Source organism: Morone saxatilis, unplaced genomic scaffold (assembly GCF_004916995.1).
Source record: "Morone saxatilis isolate NCDOM2014 unplaced genomic scaffold, NCSU_SB_2.0 Contig5, whole genome shotgun sequence".
Taxonomy (NCBI): domain Eukaryota; kingdom Metazoa; phylum Chordata; class Actinopteri; family Moronidae; genus Morone; species Morone saxatilis.
The window spans coordinates 19,092,062-19,108,958 of record NW_023340095.1 but is presented as its reverse complement, the minus strand read 5'-3'; the positions used below and the strand labels follow the sequence as shown (position 1 = coordinate 19,108,958).

The 16,897-nt window shown below is 40.5% G+C and overlaps 1 protein-coding gene across 1 annotated transcript in view; it reads left to right on the top strand.

Moving 5' to 3' along the window:
* Positions 1-16,897, top strand: part of nalcn (sodium leak channel, non-selective) — an 88,638-nt gene that overhangs the window by 58,331 nt on the left and 13,410 nt on the right. The window contains exons 16-19 of the mRNA XM_035677189.1: positions 499-636; positions 1,136-1,210; positions 15,805-15,941; positions 16,679-16,820. Of these exons, the coding sequence (XP_035533082.1) occupies positions 499-636; positions 1,136-1,210; positions 15,805-15,941; positions 16,679-16,820 (492 nt within the window). The remainder of the gene's footprint in view (positions 1-498; positions 637-1,135; positions 1,211-15,804; positions 15,942-16,678; positions 16,821-16,897) is intronic.

Genomic DNA, 16,897 nt, shown 5'->3' with positions numbered 1-16,897 from the left:
ATCTTTATCTGCAGTGACTGGGACGTGGGGGCGGGTGGGAGGGGGCTGGGAAGGAGGGAGGGCGCTGTCTGGAGGTGAGATGCTAAGAAGGAAGCGCAGGCGTGCCATTTGACTCCAGGGGCCACAGTGTTGCAGCTGGCTGTTCCCATACACCTTCATCTGACCTCTACCAAGTAAATCAGAGGGCAGCAGAACAGAGTTTAAAAAAAAGATGGCTGTCTCCTCACATCCTCTCTGCTCTCTCTGGCTTGTATTTCAAAAAGCTCACAATCGCTAGCTGGAGAAGGATGGTCAGAAGGGGATATGTGCATCAGCTGTGTGATATTTGCTCTCCTGTGAAAAAGCATGTTTCAAATGTCAGATCTGTCTGTTTCTCTGCTGTGTAATTTCCTCTCCGTCTCTTTCTTTCCCTCTCCTCACCTCACTTGTGTACTCAGTTGCCCCCACTAGCCTTTTGCCTCTCTCACTTTCTCTTATCTCGTGCTTTCTTCCTTGTAGGCATTCATGTCCATGTTCCAGATCCTAACCCAGGAGGGCTGGGTAGATGTCATGGACCAGACTCTGGTGGCTGTAGGTCATATGTGGGCTCCGGTAGTAGCCATTTACTTCATCCTCTACCATCTGTTCGCTACCCTGGTGAGGAACTTGCTTTGCTGATTCAAATGTAAAAGTCAAAAAGGAGACTGTTGAATTAATTGTTTATTTGATGCAGTATTCTATTCAAACTCATGTTCTATTATGTTGGTCAGTAAATGCAGGTTGGGGGAAATAAGTGGCAGAAGGATACATGAACTGTTTTCTTAATGCATTCAATTAGTGCCCCTGCCCCTTTAGTGTTCTCTCAAGTGGCACATCTAATCACAGTTAATCAGACTTGCAGGCGTAAGAAGTGCTGACATTTCAGCGTTTGGCCTTCTGATATGGGGAGCCATCAGACAGCACAGTCTCTGGATGACTCACACTTCACCCTAGACAGACAGGATGTCTTCCAGAACAGAACAAGCAACAAATGCAATTACTAAGAAGACTTTGTACTTTTGAAAAAGTTTTTATGATGGTGATAATTATGTTAACATATTGTAATGTGTTCACGAACAGCACATGTTCTCATGCACTTCCTCTTGTTGCATTTTAGATTCTGCTCAGTCTTTTTGTGGCTGTTATCTTGGACAATCTAGAGTTGGATGAAGACTTAAAGAAGCTCAAACAGGTAAGAAGCTTATGTAAATTTGATTCGTGCTCCTCAAAAAGTTCTATTTGAATTGTTTTCAATATATTAACTGTAGGATACTTTTTTTCTTTTTCTGGCCATTTTCAGACAGGTGGTTTGTGTGAATTTGTAACCAACCGACCAACTAACCCTAACACTTGGTGGGGTTAATGTACCGAGTGCATACCAAGTACCCATACCATGGCACTGTTCACACAGAGATGTGCAGCCAGGTGGATTGCTTCGAACTACATGCATTACATTTCCCGCTTGTGCTTGACAAATTGATAAAACACCACACTACGCCTTTTTTCTGTCACATCAGTGTAATAATCTTTATTGGGCATGTCACAGTTATTTTTGGGTCTAAGGGCAAAATGACCCAACTACTTATTTAATTTAGTCGCTCAGTAAACAGTTTCCTAATGGGTTTATGTAAATAGACAATAAAGTAGGGTATGCATTAGGGACACCTTCTGTTTGACAGGTCATTCTTAGTGAGTCTGTCTAGCACAACACAAAACTAGGCATTGCTAATCAAATATGTATCAAGATTCTGTTACTGCATTCCCTATAATGCCTAAAATCCTTTCAGAAAACATATTTTAGTGTATTGATTATCTGTAACATGAGCAAGTGTGAGACCAGGCAAACGTCACTGTTTCCTGCTATGGACGAGTTGAAACCAAGCGCAGCCAGTTTAAACACCCCAACTCACAGTACACCACCAACATGGCGACAGCCATAATGCCAAACTCGAGGCTTCAAAACGGCCCTACATAAACTAGTGGGTGGCGATAAGTTCTCAATTGATTGAACATGCATGTTTTATCCTGTAGACAGGGACACCCAGTGCATACATTCTTTACATTTGAAAAGTTACAATGGATTTGATTTATGTAATTTATTTTATTAATCATGGTATTATGTGGCAAGAAATTAAGGCCAGCGTGTATTTCAGGACAAAACCTGTCTTTCAGTAAAGACATTAACCAGTCAAAATAGACCAAAATGTGAACATTTACAAATCAAATTGTCTCTCCCCATTATCTGAAGTACTAACCAACTGTTTTTTGCTGCTACATTTCATTTAAAAGCCGAGCACTTTCTGTTTCTACCCTAGAAGAGTGGCAGGGTGGTATTATGTGCCCACATGTGGGCAGGGCTCTGAATTATTTCTTCATTCTCACCTTTTTTGGGCTCTTCACTAGATGGTTGAGTAAGTGGGCAATTAACTTTAAAAAAGCAAAACCCTGTTGTGTGAAAAAGCTGGCACTTACACACACAAGGCCTTGGTGCTAACCATTGCTCAACGGGTTAACTTTAATAGGCAGTTTCTGTCATCAAATGCAAATAGAGTGTGGTTGCAGATGAATTTCTGAAGGGAAATTAGTTGGTCACAGACAGAGAAATGCCTAAATTTAAAGCCAATTAAAGTCTCTGTTTGTAGCTATACAATACCTTTACATAAATTAATTAATCTATAAAGCCACTGACATGAACAAGTTTGCACACACATGCGCTCACATAAACGATATGCACTGTGTGCACTTATATCCGGCTGGCAGGTCTCAGCTTGCTTGGGCAGGTTATTTCCCACCCACAGCTGAGTGATTAGGCGCAGTGACTGTAAAATTGCCTATTTTACAGGTGCTTCAATCATGGATACAGAGACTGACTATAAATAGACCATAGATGGTGATCACCCTACCACAAGAAAAGGCTTCTGCAAACATTTGGCAAAAGCCCATTGACATGGCAAACCTTTCTATAAAAAAATACACACGTGGGCTGTACAGGATGAGATGTCAATTACAGTCTATGTGATGTATCATTTTGCATGCTGTTTGACGAATGACGTCATTGAGTTGGTACTGACATATTTGCTTTTTGTCTTTAGTGTGACTTCCATGGCAGGCTCTTAAAAAAAAAAAAAAAAGACCATGTACCTAATGTTTTTTTTCTTTCAGTGAGTGTTATGGGTATGTGATTTATATCAATCAGTAGTTAGAGTGAGAGTTTGACACACAAAAGCCATGTGTGTATTCCCTTCAAGACATTTTTAATCCTTTTTTCTTCACAGCTGGTGGAACACACAGACAGCTGCTGTGTTCAAATTAATTGGAAATAATGGAACAACAAATTAAAGCCGAATAAACTATTCAATGAGTGTTCGTGCAGCTTATAGACTTTTGTATTATTTGAAGATGGTGTGCGTGTTGTTGGTGTAAGAGTGGGCTCTACTTACTAGTTTACAATACAAGGGATAATGTATAGTTACATTGTTTTTGGCATAATTAGTAGCCGTTATTCGCTAATGTGTCAGAGTGAGCTAATCACTGTTGCATTTACTGTCATACTGAATGTTGAATTTGTAGCTTTACTGTGGAGAAAATAGTAGCTGGTGGCTGTATATCTTACCCTAACATCCCATTCCATGTGTGCCAGAAATATCAGTTGGAAAACCAGTCAAACATGTCAGCTCCCCTTAGACGCCATTGTATTTTGCTCCTACCCATGAAAGACTTCAAGCATACAAGACGTGTGTGGTTGCAGGTGTGCCAGCACTGCGGCGTCTTTATATGTGTGTACGTGTCACACTGGAATGAAAATTCACATGTGCAGCCAAGCTTTGAGCGATAAGGCCCACCTGCACAGCACAATTATGTATGATGACCGTGAACCATTCTTCAAATTATTTTCTATATGTGCTGGCAATTCGCTGTCAATGTCATCTTCTGTTTATTATACTCTTGTTACAGAGTACCTTCTGACTTTAACATGACGTAATCACTGCTAACATATAATGAATTTATTTATTTATTTATTTGGATTTAGTGAATTTATTAATGTTGTGCACTCACATTGTGAGACCTCTTGGTGATCTCCATATACATTAGTTCAAAGCTCTCCTGATAATTAACTCCGTGGGTGCAATGGCTGGCTAGCTTCCTCTCTTAAGTCATTCCCTGTGTATATTAACAGTGTTGTTCAGTCAGCCAAAAGTTTTTCTGACACATCTTGGGAATTCATTTTATTTTCAAGCATAATAGGTCAGCAGCATCCTGTTTAAAACAGTCCTGGTTGCTGCAGTGTCAGTAGATTAATATAAAAAGGGAAATACCTGTGAGTCATAATGTATAAAGTCAAGTTAGTTTTATTTACAAAGCCCAAAATAAGAAATCACAAATTTGCCTCAAGGGGCTTTACAGTCTGTTCAGCACACCATAGAGGCCAAACAGTCTGCTGGTACGTACAGTATCCCTGTATGATTCAGAGCTGAGAATAGAACTAATGTTGTTAAAACAACCATAAAGCTACAGCAACTGTGACAGACTGCAACATAAACATTCAACTTCTATAGGTCCTATAAGCAGCGTTTACTTCACAAACTCATAAAGTTGGTAATGTTAAAGTGGCAATACTTCTCAAACTCCCACCCACCCGCAAATATCTGCTCCATTATTGCCTACATTTGTGCATTAATGAAGCAGATCAGCACAGATGGAGTTACCAGGCAACACATTTTGGTCGTCATCATGTCGTCATCGGGGCTAGTTTACGTTTCCACCTGTGTCTTCAAGCGTATAAGCTACTTTTCCTTGACTGCTGCCGTAGCCAGGTGTGTGTGTGTGTGTGTGTGTGTGTGTTTGTGCAGCAAGAGGTCCACTGCGTCTGCCCATGTTGCTGATTTGATAATGACATCATCAATAAGACATGTAGCTAAAAACATCTGTCATCGTTTGTATGCTGATAGCAGCCCAGCCTTTCAGGGGAATGACTTGCATCTGTCAACCTCGACAGACCATTTGTCTTGATTTGGATTTTTCATCTGAAAATCAAAGCTTGAAAAACCAGGAGAAGCATAGGTAGTCGCACTGCGATCAAGCAGATCAGCGTTAACTCGCTGTGCTGTAATTTCTGCTTGCTTTAATGTCGGGTGATGTGAGCTGTTAGCGAGTGAAAAATTTCTGAATCCATGCATCATAATCACAGCCTGAGAACAAGAATTAAAGTTATTTGCTTTAAACACACACACACAGACCCATACACCCCAGTGTATACATGCTCTCACATGTGTACAGTCATACACATGTATGTACACATAAAGAGTAGTCTTTATTAATGAAGGAAGTGAGAGTAACAGGGCAGCAGCTAATGAACAACCAGTTTATTGCACCATACTGATGAGCCAGGAGCAGAGAAGTAGCATGGATTTGGCACACGCATGTACCTGCGCACACACACACACACACGCACTGTGTGTGCATCAGTGCGTGCTCCACTCATCATTGTTGATTAGGAAAATGCATTTATTGTGTGAAATTAGGTTTGCTAGAAATTTTAATGAAATGAAGCCTGGGACAGCAGAAAGGTAGACAGCAGAGGAAAGCAGAAGTGAAGGGAGGAAGTAGACCCACCCCACACACGCACACACCTAAACACACACACACACACACACACCCTCCCAGGTGTGTTTCTGTTCATAGCTGATGTGAAACTAGGGAGAGCGCTGACCTGCTCATGGAATATCATTTTAAAACATTTATACTGTGCAGCAGAATCTTGTTGATGCTGCTATTACTTCAATAACACGCTCAACCTGAACACATTTTCACTAAGTATGAATGTTTTGACGTCGATCATTGTCAATAATCCCCCCCTCCGATAGGTGAAGGTAGCCCATGATAATGTGGGAGTTTACCTCAAAACACATGTGCAATTGGTTAAGACGTTAGGGAAAAATAACAATAATGTGTAGTAATTAAAACCTTACCCAGTGATACTTGCTAGCTTATGATTATAAGTCAACTGACAAGCAATCCATGATTTCTTATGTTGTTATTAGCTGAAATATATTATTGTACATTATTTAAAAATCTGAAACACAAAACTGTGAAAGTTGGATTTTGAGCGGGAAACATAATTTACATAAATTAGATGGAAAGTTAGGAATTTATTGGAGATTATTTTAAATTAAGAATTACTTTTTTTCCCCAAAGTGAAAGATTATTGATAACAGCGCAGCCATGTATGTCTTAGCTGTACATTTAGCCATCTATTATTACCTCACTACAGGATTTGTTTTTGATCGTAACAGTTTTTCATGCAATGTCGATAACTATATTTTAAAAAATACATTACGTACATTACCACTGTGGAGATTTAAAAGATGAGAGATGCCAATGCAGTAATGGCAGCTTGTTTACTTCCCTGCCACTGGAATCGGTTAGTTTGTCAGCACAATGCAGCCTTTTCATTTGAGTTATATTTTTATTATTTAGTTAAATTAGAAACACTGCATGTCTATAATGTGTTTTTCTTTATTGCTAAATTGTTGCATAATTTACTAGCAGGAAATGGCAGTGAGTCAAACATGCTAGACTGCAACTTTGAAGAAAGTTTATGAAATTCCATAATTATTTAGAAGGAGGTGACATTCTCCTTTCTTGTTATCCTTCAGGATAAATGAGAGGAATACTTTTTGCTCTTTTTTTTTTTTGTTTTAACTTGCACATAACCTCAGTTGACAGTGACCGTAAAACCACAGACAGTCGTAGGCATACTTCTAAAATGTCAAAGTGCGATCCAGAAAGAGGAAAACCACAGGAACAGGCCAACCATTTGATTTGAAAAACGAGTGTTTCTATTGGATGTTGTTCTGCTCGTTATTTCTCTGCCTTCAACTATGGTGTCACAGGTCAGTGGGCTTTGTGATGGGAGAGACTGATGTCCCATCTCTAACAAATCATCCCTGCCCACAGAGCAATGTCTGCAGGACCAAGGGGAGGTGCAGGGAAAGGGGAAACTGTTTACCCTGTGCCGGTAGATATCAACCAAATAGAAAAAGGTGTTTACCCCTAAGGGCAGAGATGATGATGATAATGTGTGTTTGTATGTGTGTCTCCGTGAGTGTGTGTATGGGTATGAATTGTCAGCGGTGATAAATCTGCGTGTGTTTTTGCGTACACACAAATATTTTTGCATTTCTGTGTGTGTGAAAGTGGAAGTGTCTGGCAATCAAACGGGTCCTCAGGCCAGGTAGATGAGTCATGTGGAACATTTGGGAAATGTGCACATTCGGGAAATTGTGCAAGGAAAATGCTAGGCAAAAAGCTAAAAGCATAACTACCTGCCCTTCATCCACAGTCTGTTTACATACTGCATGCAGACAAACCGACATTTGAATCCTTTGCACATTGAGACCTCTCACTCTGTCCTTTCATATTTTCTCTTTCTCTCCTTCAAAGTCTGCCACATTCTTATGAGCAGAGAGGAGAGGTTGTAGCTGTGCAAGTGTTCCGCCTGTAGAGGATATATCTGCTCTGCGGGCACAGTAATGGTATTCCTCTGTTGTCCTTAATGTAACCAATGTGAGGACGAGTGTGATACAATTAAAGTTTTGTATTTCTTTGTTGGTCTTAAGGTCATGTTTTACTGTTTGTCATGACCAGAAAACAAAAACAACAGAAATTTTATTGACCTATAAGCATGCACCACACATACTGTACAGATACCTGGAGTCACGTACTGTACACAGGTAATGGTTTTGTGCTACAGTAGGTCTATTTTTGGAATAGAGCTTGATTGATGAATAGGCTGGGCCAGTTTATTAGCTGATATTAGGTTATTGCAAACATCAGCATGGGTCAAATGATGAGTGACAGCAAAGTGGAGCACATGAATGCCAGATATGTTTGAGATAATGCTATTTTACAATCAATAAAATATGAACTTGTTTGTCCAACAGAAAGCACTGACTGACTTTATTATTCATCTTGGTCACAATTTCTTAAAGAGCAACTTAACCCCTGCTGAATATCTTGTTTTTGCTGACCTCTAGTGGTTTACTTTCTCACCTTGCTGCAGCGATGTAGAAGTGTACTCCAGGGTGTATTCAGTACACCATGACATCACTGTGAAACTGGTTCTCAGCCTGGTGCTGAGTTAGTCATTAACAGACATATTTTACAGGATTGTGACAAAATAATCTTACTCACTTAGTACCTTATGGTATCTCTTAGATATATAAATGTATATACCACATTTCCAGCTGCTGTTGCATCAACGCAGCAGCAATATTAGTACAGGGAAGGTAAGCTTCCTAATGCATGTTAGTCTCTCAAGGCAGGAGGTCTATCAGGTAAATAAATTAAAATGATCAGAATTTTTAAGCAGTTTGGTCTGTTAAAAATGCCATACACGTAAATGTGGGTTTTTATACCAAAATACTGCTTATGTAGTAATAATTCTGTAGTATAATATATACGATTAACATACCCTACCTAATTATATTAAGTATGGTATTTTTTCTTACTGTATGTAAAATGGAATTTTAATCTAATTTTGTGTATAATTTTAGAAATAAATAAAGACTGAATTGATGACGTATTACAACAAACTCTAAAGTTATACGATTACAAAGTACATTTCTGTGAGGCTTCACAGTACTGTTTTCATTTTAGTGAAATATTCAAATTTGTTAACAGTTTCACATTTTAATAAACCAATCTTACAGTTTTGTACAACTAAAAATAAAAGCTCCAGGAAAATTACTTAGGGATGCATGTTTATACAGAAGACAGATGAAGAGGGATGAACAATCCAAATTTATCTGAAGTAAGCTTAAAATCTGCCGTGTTCTGCTCTTTGAATTCCTACAAGATGGCGGTGGCAGAGACACATTTCCCAAACCGCATGTGGTATCTACTGTATATATCTATGATCAGGACCTTAATCTGACCTTAAAAATCAACTTCAATGCTCAAATTTAAGGAATCCCTGTAAAACATGTTTGTGTATGTTAATGTTAAATTGACCAACATATCATTACCTGATTGTTTAAACTGTTGAGTACAGTACCTGTGATATCTACAGTAATATCTGTATATGTATTCGTCTCAAACATCCAGCATCGGTAGGACTATTTTAGCAGGAAGGAAGGATGAACCAATCAAAGCAGAACAATTTCCAAAATTTGGTTCATAGGAGAACGCCCTCATAAAAATGCATTCCTTTCATTTCCTGGCCTGGTCATGCTTAGTAATTTCTCAAGGTTTCGCAATCAGATCCATTGTACTGTGTTCATGTATGTACCCAGTAGCCTCTGGTCTTTGTTATTTTAGAGCCAGAACCACAATGGCCTTCGGAAAGGATATCCTCTGCACAGACTCGAGGATAATTGTTAGTAAATATTAGATTTCCAGATGATCTGACCAGAAATGATAAAGCGGACTGCTGTGCTTCATAGCTTGCACCATCTAACCATACTGCCATCTAGTGTAAGGCCTACACATTTGAATTATGATTTGTTGCTGTTCAAGGATTAATGGCTGGACCAGACAAATGGGGGGGGTGTGTGTGTGTTTATAATTGTGTCTCTTGGTACCACCGAGGTCTATGTGGGCATCACTTGTGGTATGATGGATGATGATGGATGACTTCCCTCTCAGATCACCAATATATTATCAGTTTAACATACATGGTTGTGAGGGAGGGCTTACTACCAGATGAACATCCCTAAAGAAACACTGTGGGGGAGTTCAACAGACCACAGACAGAGGGTGGGATGTGACAGAGGTAATCAGATTGCTGCCCCCGGTGTGTCAGGCTTGTCAATGTTGGCGTGGAGAGAAGCATGGCAGTGACAGCGTGTGGTCGTCAGTTGAGTTGCGTCTGTCTTCTTGTTCCACATTTGTCAGTTGAACAGAGTATGATCTGGCGTTGGCTGTGAGAGGAGGATCAAACAGGAAGAATAAGGAGGCGGGTGAGGGACGTGGAGAGGGAGCGATAGAAGTGGAGGAAGAGATAAAAACGGGGGAGGGGGGAGGGAGAGGAAGGAGAACAGGAGGAGAGAGAAGAGGGATGTTTGCTTTGGGTATAAATGAGGTTTAGGATAAGTAGTCACTGTTCCACAGATGTGAAAGGAAAATTCAGTGTCACCGTGGCAACAGTGACATGATAAGGGCTCTTCTCTCCAAATAACACCCCATTGTCTTAATATTGGTATGTGCATGTGTGTGCATATGGCGTGGTGGGTTTCTGTCTGCTCTGTGCCACTGCCACCATATTTCAGAAGGCACTCAGCTTTAAATGTACCTTTTGTTAAGGAGAATTTAGTTTGATCAAATGCTTTATGCAGTGATTGTATTATGGCTTCCCACCAAGGATTTCATTATTTATGAATTAAACTAAAAGCCTGTCCTCCATTTGCGTGATTTAATGGACCTTGGACTTATTTGGGGATTTAGTGTAGGAGAAGAAAGGCGAAGAAGAAAGAGGGAGCGGAGAGGAGAGGAGCGTACCCCTTGGAGAATCCCAACACAATGTATTCTTATCTTTTGAATGTCACCTTCAGTTTTATATTGCAGGCCCTGTGCATCTGCCATGTTCTAAAACTAGCCTGAACACGCACGCATACACTAAAACACTCACAGGTACAACATTGCCTGTGTAAGAAATTATGTTGAAAAAGAAAAACTGTATAAATTATTTGTTTTGTTACTGCACGTTTGCGCTTGGCTGCAATCACAATTGTTTTTGCTCCGATTGTTACTCTGTGTTTTTGGTAAGCTCACCCATTCAGTGTAACATTCCTGCAGACAGATGTTTAGCTAAAATGAAGGCATGCTAAGGAATGTTTGTCAGCCATTTACCAATCATTTGGAGTAAGCTTTACTATCAGATGTTGTGCTCAAGTGGATGTCCTCTTTAAGTTCTTGATAGAACAGTGACAGTTTAGGTACAAGGCACACAGTTTAATGTTGTTGACTTTTTGTAGTAAATATCCACACAGATGTAATATATATGGACCAATGCTGTTTGTTTAACACATAAGTAATGCTTTAGTAGTTTAAATTCAAATGTATTATTTTCTGAAAGCATTTAAAAACTATACAAACAACACAATACCTTTTTTAATATTCCTTCATTTGTCATTTTAGCCTTTATGATAGTGTACAGTGAAGACTAGTAGTAGACTAGTCTAAGGATGTCCTGACAACACAAGACCTGAACCCAAAGGCACACGGATGAATTCTATATAGTCCTTGATATTGAGGCAATGGCCTTAATGGTATCTGCAGTTGTTTTGACTGTTGGAGGTAGCTATTAGAGGTTTACAGGCTGTGTGGCTTTACAGCAGCTCCACAGCATGGCTCATTACCCAGCTAATGAGAGGAGAGGGTGACCCTGCTAACTCGCTCTCAGCTCTTCCACCCCTGGGTATTACAGCTGGACTGGCTCAAGGCCTGGGGAACCCAACCAAGACCGCGAGGAGGAGTGCAAATAGGTTAGCATGTATGACAGGGCCCACACACGTTTTGAGATTCCTACGTATACTTTTTTTTTTACATTTTAAACACAGATACAGAACTTACACACACTGTTTTTCTTCCGCTGTGCCGAAAAGTAACTACCACGCCGAATGATGGATTACACAGAAGCTGTGTATTAATATAAAAATGTGCAGCCTACGATCACACACACACATTCTCACACATACACAGCTGTTGTCTGGTGTTGTTGCTGAATGGTAGGCTCTGATGTCTGAATGGTAAAATGCAGATGACTTGTACAAACATCCTCACACACACACTCAGCGAGACTGTGTGGGCAGCAGTTTTGTAGGCGACTGTTCATCAGTTCCATTGGCTACTCATGGATATTCATACTCTATGTTTTTGTGCCTCTGAGGCACTTTCAAAGGACTGATCAGAGAGTTCAGAGGAATAAAATAGTACTCACAGGCCTATCAGTCAACAACTAGTGCTTTTTGTGAATCTAAAATCCTCCAATGACCAGGATACTGGAGATGAAATATTTTTAAACTATGATTTCCAAGTTGTTTGCTCACAGTTGGGGGATCAGTTGTTGAAAAGCAACCTTTTGCTGCTTCTTCCAATTGGGGCTCAGTGTTCTGTTTGCTTCCTCGCAGAGCAGCTTGAAACTGTATAATTTTAAGGTTGCAGATATCGAACAGATAAGGATCCAACCTCCAGATGGGTTAGTCATTCTGTTAAGCATAGTTGCCATCATGCTATTAGCATGGAGCTGCCTGGGAGGGAACAGCTGTGAAATAAAGCTGTCATGGCAGCTTTAGTATTTTGTATGTTCTCATACTAATTATATGGAGGTATTAATACTGAACACAGTAATAAGTAGTGTCACCATGCAGGGGCTTTTCTTCTTTCTCCCTTCAAGAGAGGAGCTTTTTTGCTTATTTTAAATGTTTTTTCTCCTAGATGGTTTTCCCACCTTACTGTATTAGACTTTTGATGCTGACTACTTTATCTCCCCCCCCCCCCCCCNNCCCCCATGCTCCAACTGAACTATAACTATGACTGAATTCGGTCTAATGCTAATGGTCAGCATTAGCTTTTCTTCCTTTCTGAGTATTGGTCAGGAAAGCTGTGGAAATCCCGGACGGAGAGCTCCCGAGCTCAGCCGAGCCTGAAATTGGCTTGAATGGAGGGGGAAGTAGTGGCAGATCACCTGAATGGGTCTCAAGGCAAAACACATTAGTCGCGGCTCCATTGTTACACCACAATACACTAAATCTCATCGGTGGCAAGCGGAGCAGCAGTTTTGATTTATCAACCATTCACTGTGACATAAAGAGACACACAGAGACATTTTATCCTACACACACACACATTACAAAGGAGGATAGAGGTGAAATGCTGCATAACACACTTGTTTCTCTCCATGGCCCACACACACACACATGCATGCCACTTAGGAATAGTGGTTTATTCTTATCACACTTAAACCAGGAATGCATGTGTCACACTGTTAAGGTAAATGGCTCCAATATGTTCACCAGCTAGTTAACTTTGTCATTTGTTGCTGGGCAGATGCATGCGGTGGGTTTTTGCAGCTTTTTTTCTTTTTTTCTGCAAAACAGTAAAACCAAAACAATGAGCTGAAAGACACAAAGATGCTCCGTAAAGCTGAGAGGAATTGTAGAGTCCTACAAGCGATACCTTTCGCATACAAATACACTTATACAAATAGCCACGTTATGCATTGTTGATACAGAAATATTGATTATAGACACTTTATTACACTGACAGAAATAAATATGCCAGGAGCATACATACATATATTGCCATGTGTGCACTTAGATACAGGAGAACCGATTCCTCTTCTTTGATAAAACAGCACGTAAAAGCAATAATCAGTAGGAAATAGATTTGATTTTGTAAGTGCTTTGTTCCTGAGCTCTTGTGCGTCAATGTGTGCTTTATTGACTAAATGTATTGACCAGACGGAAGGCCCAGTGTGTTAGCACATATACAGTAGTTAATAGTGATCTATGGCAACTCAAGAGTGCACCTCCTCACTAGGTAAACCAGAACTCACTCACTGAGCAGCCTTACACAGCATCACTAATTAAGGAAACTATAGGTTTGGAACTATAGCTGTCAAACACTCTTCTTACATTGACCTCCTGGACATGATTTGCTAGAAGGCGTCAGAGCACATCCCCAAAGAAAATAATCTAAATGGTCCATGGTAGAGTGCATTCCGATTTGTTTTCCCAGGGTGAATTGAAATTAAATTCAGTTCATCCTTGGCTTATTTATTTCCACAGTAGGTGGGTCCCCAGATGCAGCAAATAAATAAATAAACAGATAAATTAAAGTACATGAATAAGTGTGCATCACTCACACTCCGCAGTCTATTTACGAGAAAAGATTTTAATAACAATTCTTTTCGAATGTCTGTTCCTCTCCCCGCAGCTCTCTTCTTCTCTCTTCTGGGAAAATAGAAAGGAAGGAAGAGTGGGAGATCAGTGAGGGAAAGAGGCAATGAACAGAATCTTAAGTTAAAACCACGATTTTAAGACTGGGGCAGTCTTATATAAAGAGATGTGGATAGATGCTCACTTTGATGGAGACGAACAGATTCTTTAGAGAGGCGGAGAAAGGGAGGTGAAACGCAGAGAGCAACAAAGGACAATGCGCGGCACAGAAAGTTTTGCTGTAATGGGATACCGCTGCAGATAAGGGTGTAGAGCCTTGGCTAAACTGTACATCTCGCTGAGTCGGCCCAATTGATTAGGACCTTTGGGAACAGTATGGTCCATATTAATTCTGCGCTGTGTGTGTGCGAGCGTATGTGTGCATGCTTGTTTGTGATTTTTTGTTTGTGTGTGTTTTTTTTCGCTTGCTGGGAACTCAGCAACCGAATGTACAGGTAGTATTTGAGATGACTGCAGCACTTTCTACAAGTTTCACCCAGAGAACTGCAGCACTAGAAAGAAGCTCACCATTTTCCCCAACATGTTTTTATTTTCAATTCAATACCTTGAAGCGGATGTAGTGTTGTTAGTCTGTGTTTTGTGTATTGCTTTAAGCCATATTAGATCCACAATCCACTTGTCTTTTTGTAATCATCCCTTAAGTTTTATCTCTTTTTATCTCATGCTTACATTTCCTTCTGTCTGCTCTCTTTACTTGTTTTGGTCTCATGCTCTTCCTCCCTCTGTCTCTTCCTCTTTCTATCCCATGTCTATCTTGGGAGTCAGAATATAGAGAGAAAGCCTAGGCAAGAAAATATTGGTGCATAATTCTGTCTTCAAAGTACACCACTCACCACTCACCCACTCATGGTAAAAAAGAAGCTCCCACATTTTAGTCTCCTAGAAAAAGAAAATGGATAGACAGATTTCCATTCCCTCCTTTGTCAGGTCTCTTCTTCCCCCGGCTGTTATCCCTCAAACACGAGGGGCTGTTCCAGTCATTCGGGCGCCTCGCAGTCAGACAAGCGCAGACAGAAAAATACCAATACACGAGAGCAGCGTGAAGGGACGTTTGGATTGGTTAGACAGACAGAAAAAAAAACGTCATGACTGACAGAGAAACATTCACCAAGCCTAGTCAATATGTTTCACAGTGGTTTCCTGCTCCAAATGATAAGCTGCCATTCACCGTTGCTCCAAATGCAGTTCCAGGCCCTAATCTGCAATGCATCAGGGGTTATCTGCAGGCTCCCAGACAGAATACCTGCAAAGGAATTTCAATCAGCCTCCACCATATGTAATTAAATGGAAATAATTGGTTTCACTCCCTTTGTCATCTTTTTATTTCGCCAGCCTGTGGCACGGTGCTCAGGCCTGCACACATGCACATTCTTCTAACTGTCGCTACCTTTTCTTTTCTCTATTAACCACTCCAAAGTAATCTTTCCTTTTTCTTTTGTTGCCTTCTCCATTTTTTTCTAAAAAGTAAGTGGGATCTCATCCTAAATGTGGTTGTATGTACTGTATGTGGTGTGTGTGTTGTAGATAAGTGTGTTGCTGCCATCATCAGGCAGAAACATGAAGCTGCACTCTCCTCAATAAAGCCTCTGCATTTCACAGTGTCCTCACAATACCAGGCTTAGTATCATGCTTTTTCTCCATAAATACCAAGGGTAACGTCCAATTCTTTCCACACCCAAACTACGGCAACTGTGTCCTTCTTTTTCCCTTTGTATCTTATTTTAATCCCTCTCTCCTTCATTCTCATCACGTGGCTGACTTTCCCCTTTTTACTGTGTCTTGGCTTGCTCGTCTGTGTCTAAACTGCTTCTCTGGCCCCCTCCTTTAGCTCAAGCAAAGTGAAGCCAACGCTGACACCAAAGAGAAACTCCCCCTACGACTCAGGATCTTTGAGAAGTTCCCCAACAGACCTCAGATGGTGAAGATCTCCAAGCTTCCATCCGACTTCACCGTGCCCAGGATCAGGTACATGTTCACAGGCAGACTCAAACCAAGTCAATTCATACAGCATATATTTTTTGAGATATGTATGTAGACCTAAATGTCAACCACACTGCAATATAACACAGTCACATGATCTATTTATTAAAAATAGTTAAATTGCTGTTCTAAAAAAGAGGGATGAAGTAAACCAATAAGAGTAAGAGTTTGGCATCAAAGGAAGAAGAACTGGGTCATCAAACACATAGACAGAAAATCAAGGGAAAAATACTTATTATTTATTAAGCAGTGATTTCCAGTTTATTGTGGAAACATCACAGTAACGAGCACATGGAAAACCCTTTAATGTTACCACCATGTTCCAGACATTTTCTGTGGAGCTGCCATGATTTAAAGAAAGATTTCAGACTTTCTCCTAATAGATAGTAACCGATAGTGTTCTGCACAAAGTTCTGTTGTATCTGATGTAGTGTTTAGCAGGAGAGCTAAGCTGTGCCCTAACATAGAGGACCTCATAATCAATTTTATCATTTAGTTGCTTATTAGTGCACAGCTGGTCCTTCGCTCCCCCAGAAATCCCCCCCTGCAGCCCTTCTGCCAGGCTGCTGCAGCAAGAGATTCCACTGACATATTTTGCAGCTGAGTTTGCACCAAGATGGTTTGGCGTTGTAATCTTTCAACATAAGGATTTCTTCAGTAGGAAACCACGCATTACAGTTCACCACATTTGTGTGTGTGTGTCTGTCTGTTGTGCACTCTAGGGAGAGTTTTATGAAGCAGTTCATTGATCGTCAGCAGCAGGACACCAGTTGTTTGTTCCGGCGTCTTCCCTCCGCTTCATCCTCCTCCTGTGACCACTCCAAACGCTCAGCCATTGAAGACAACAAGTATATCGACCAAAAGGTACTTTAGTCACTTACTCACAGAAAGTGGATGCGAAGGTGATAACTCCATTTTCATGACTACATATACAGAAGATA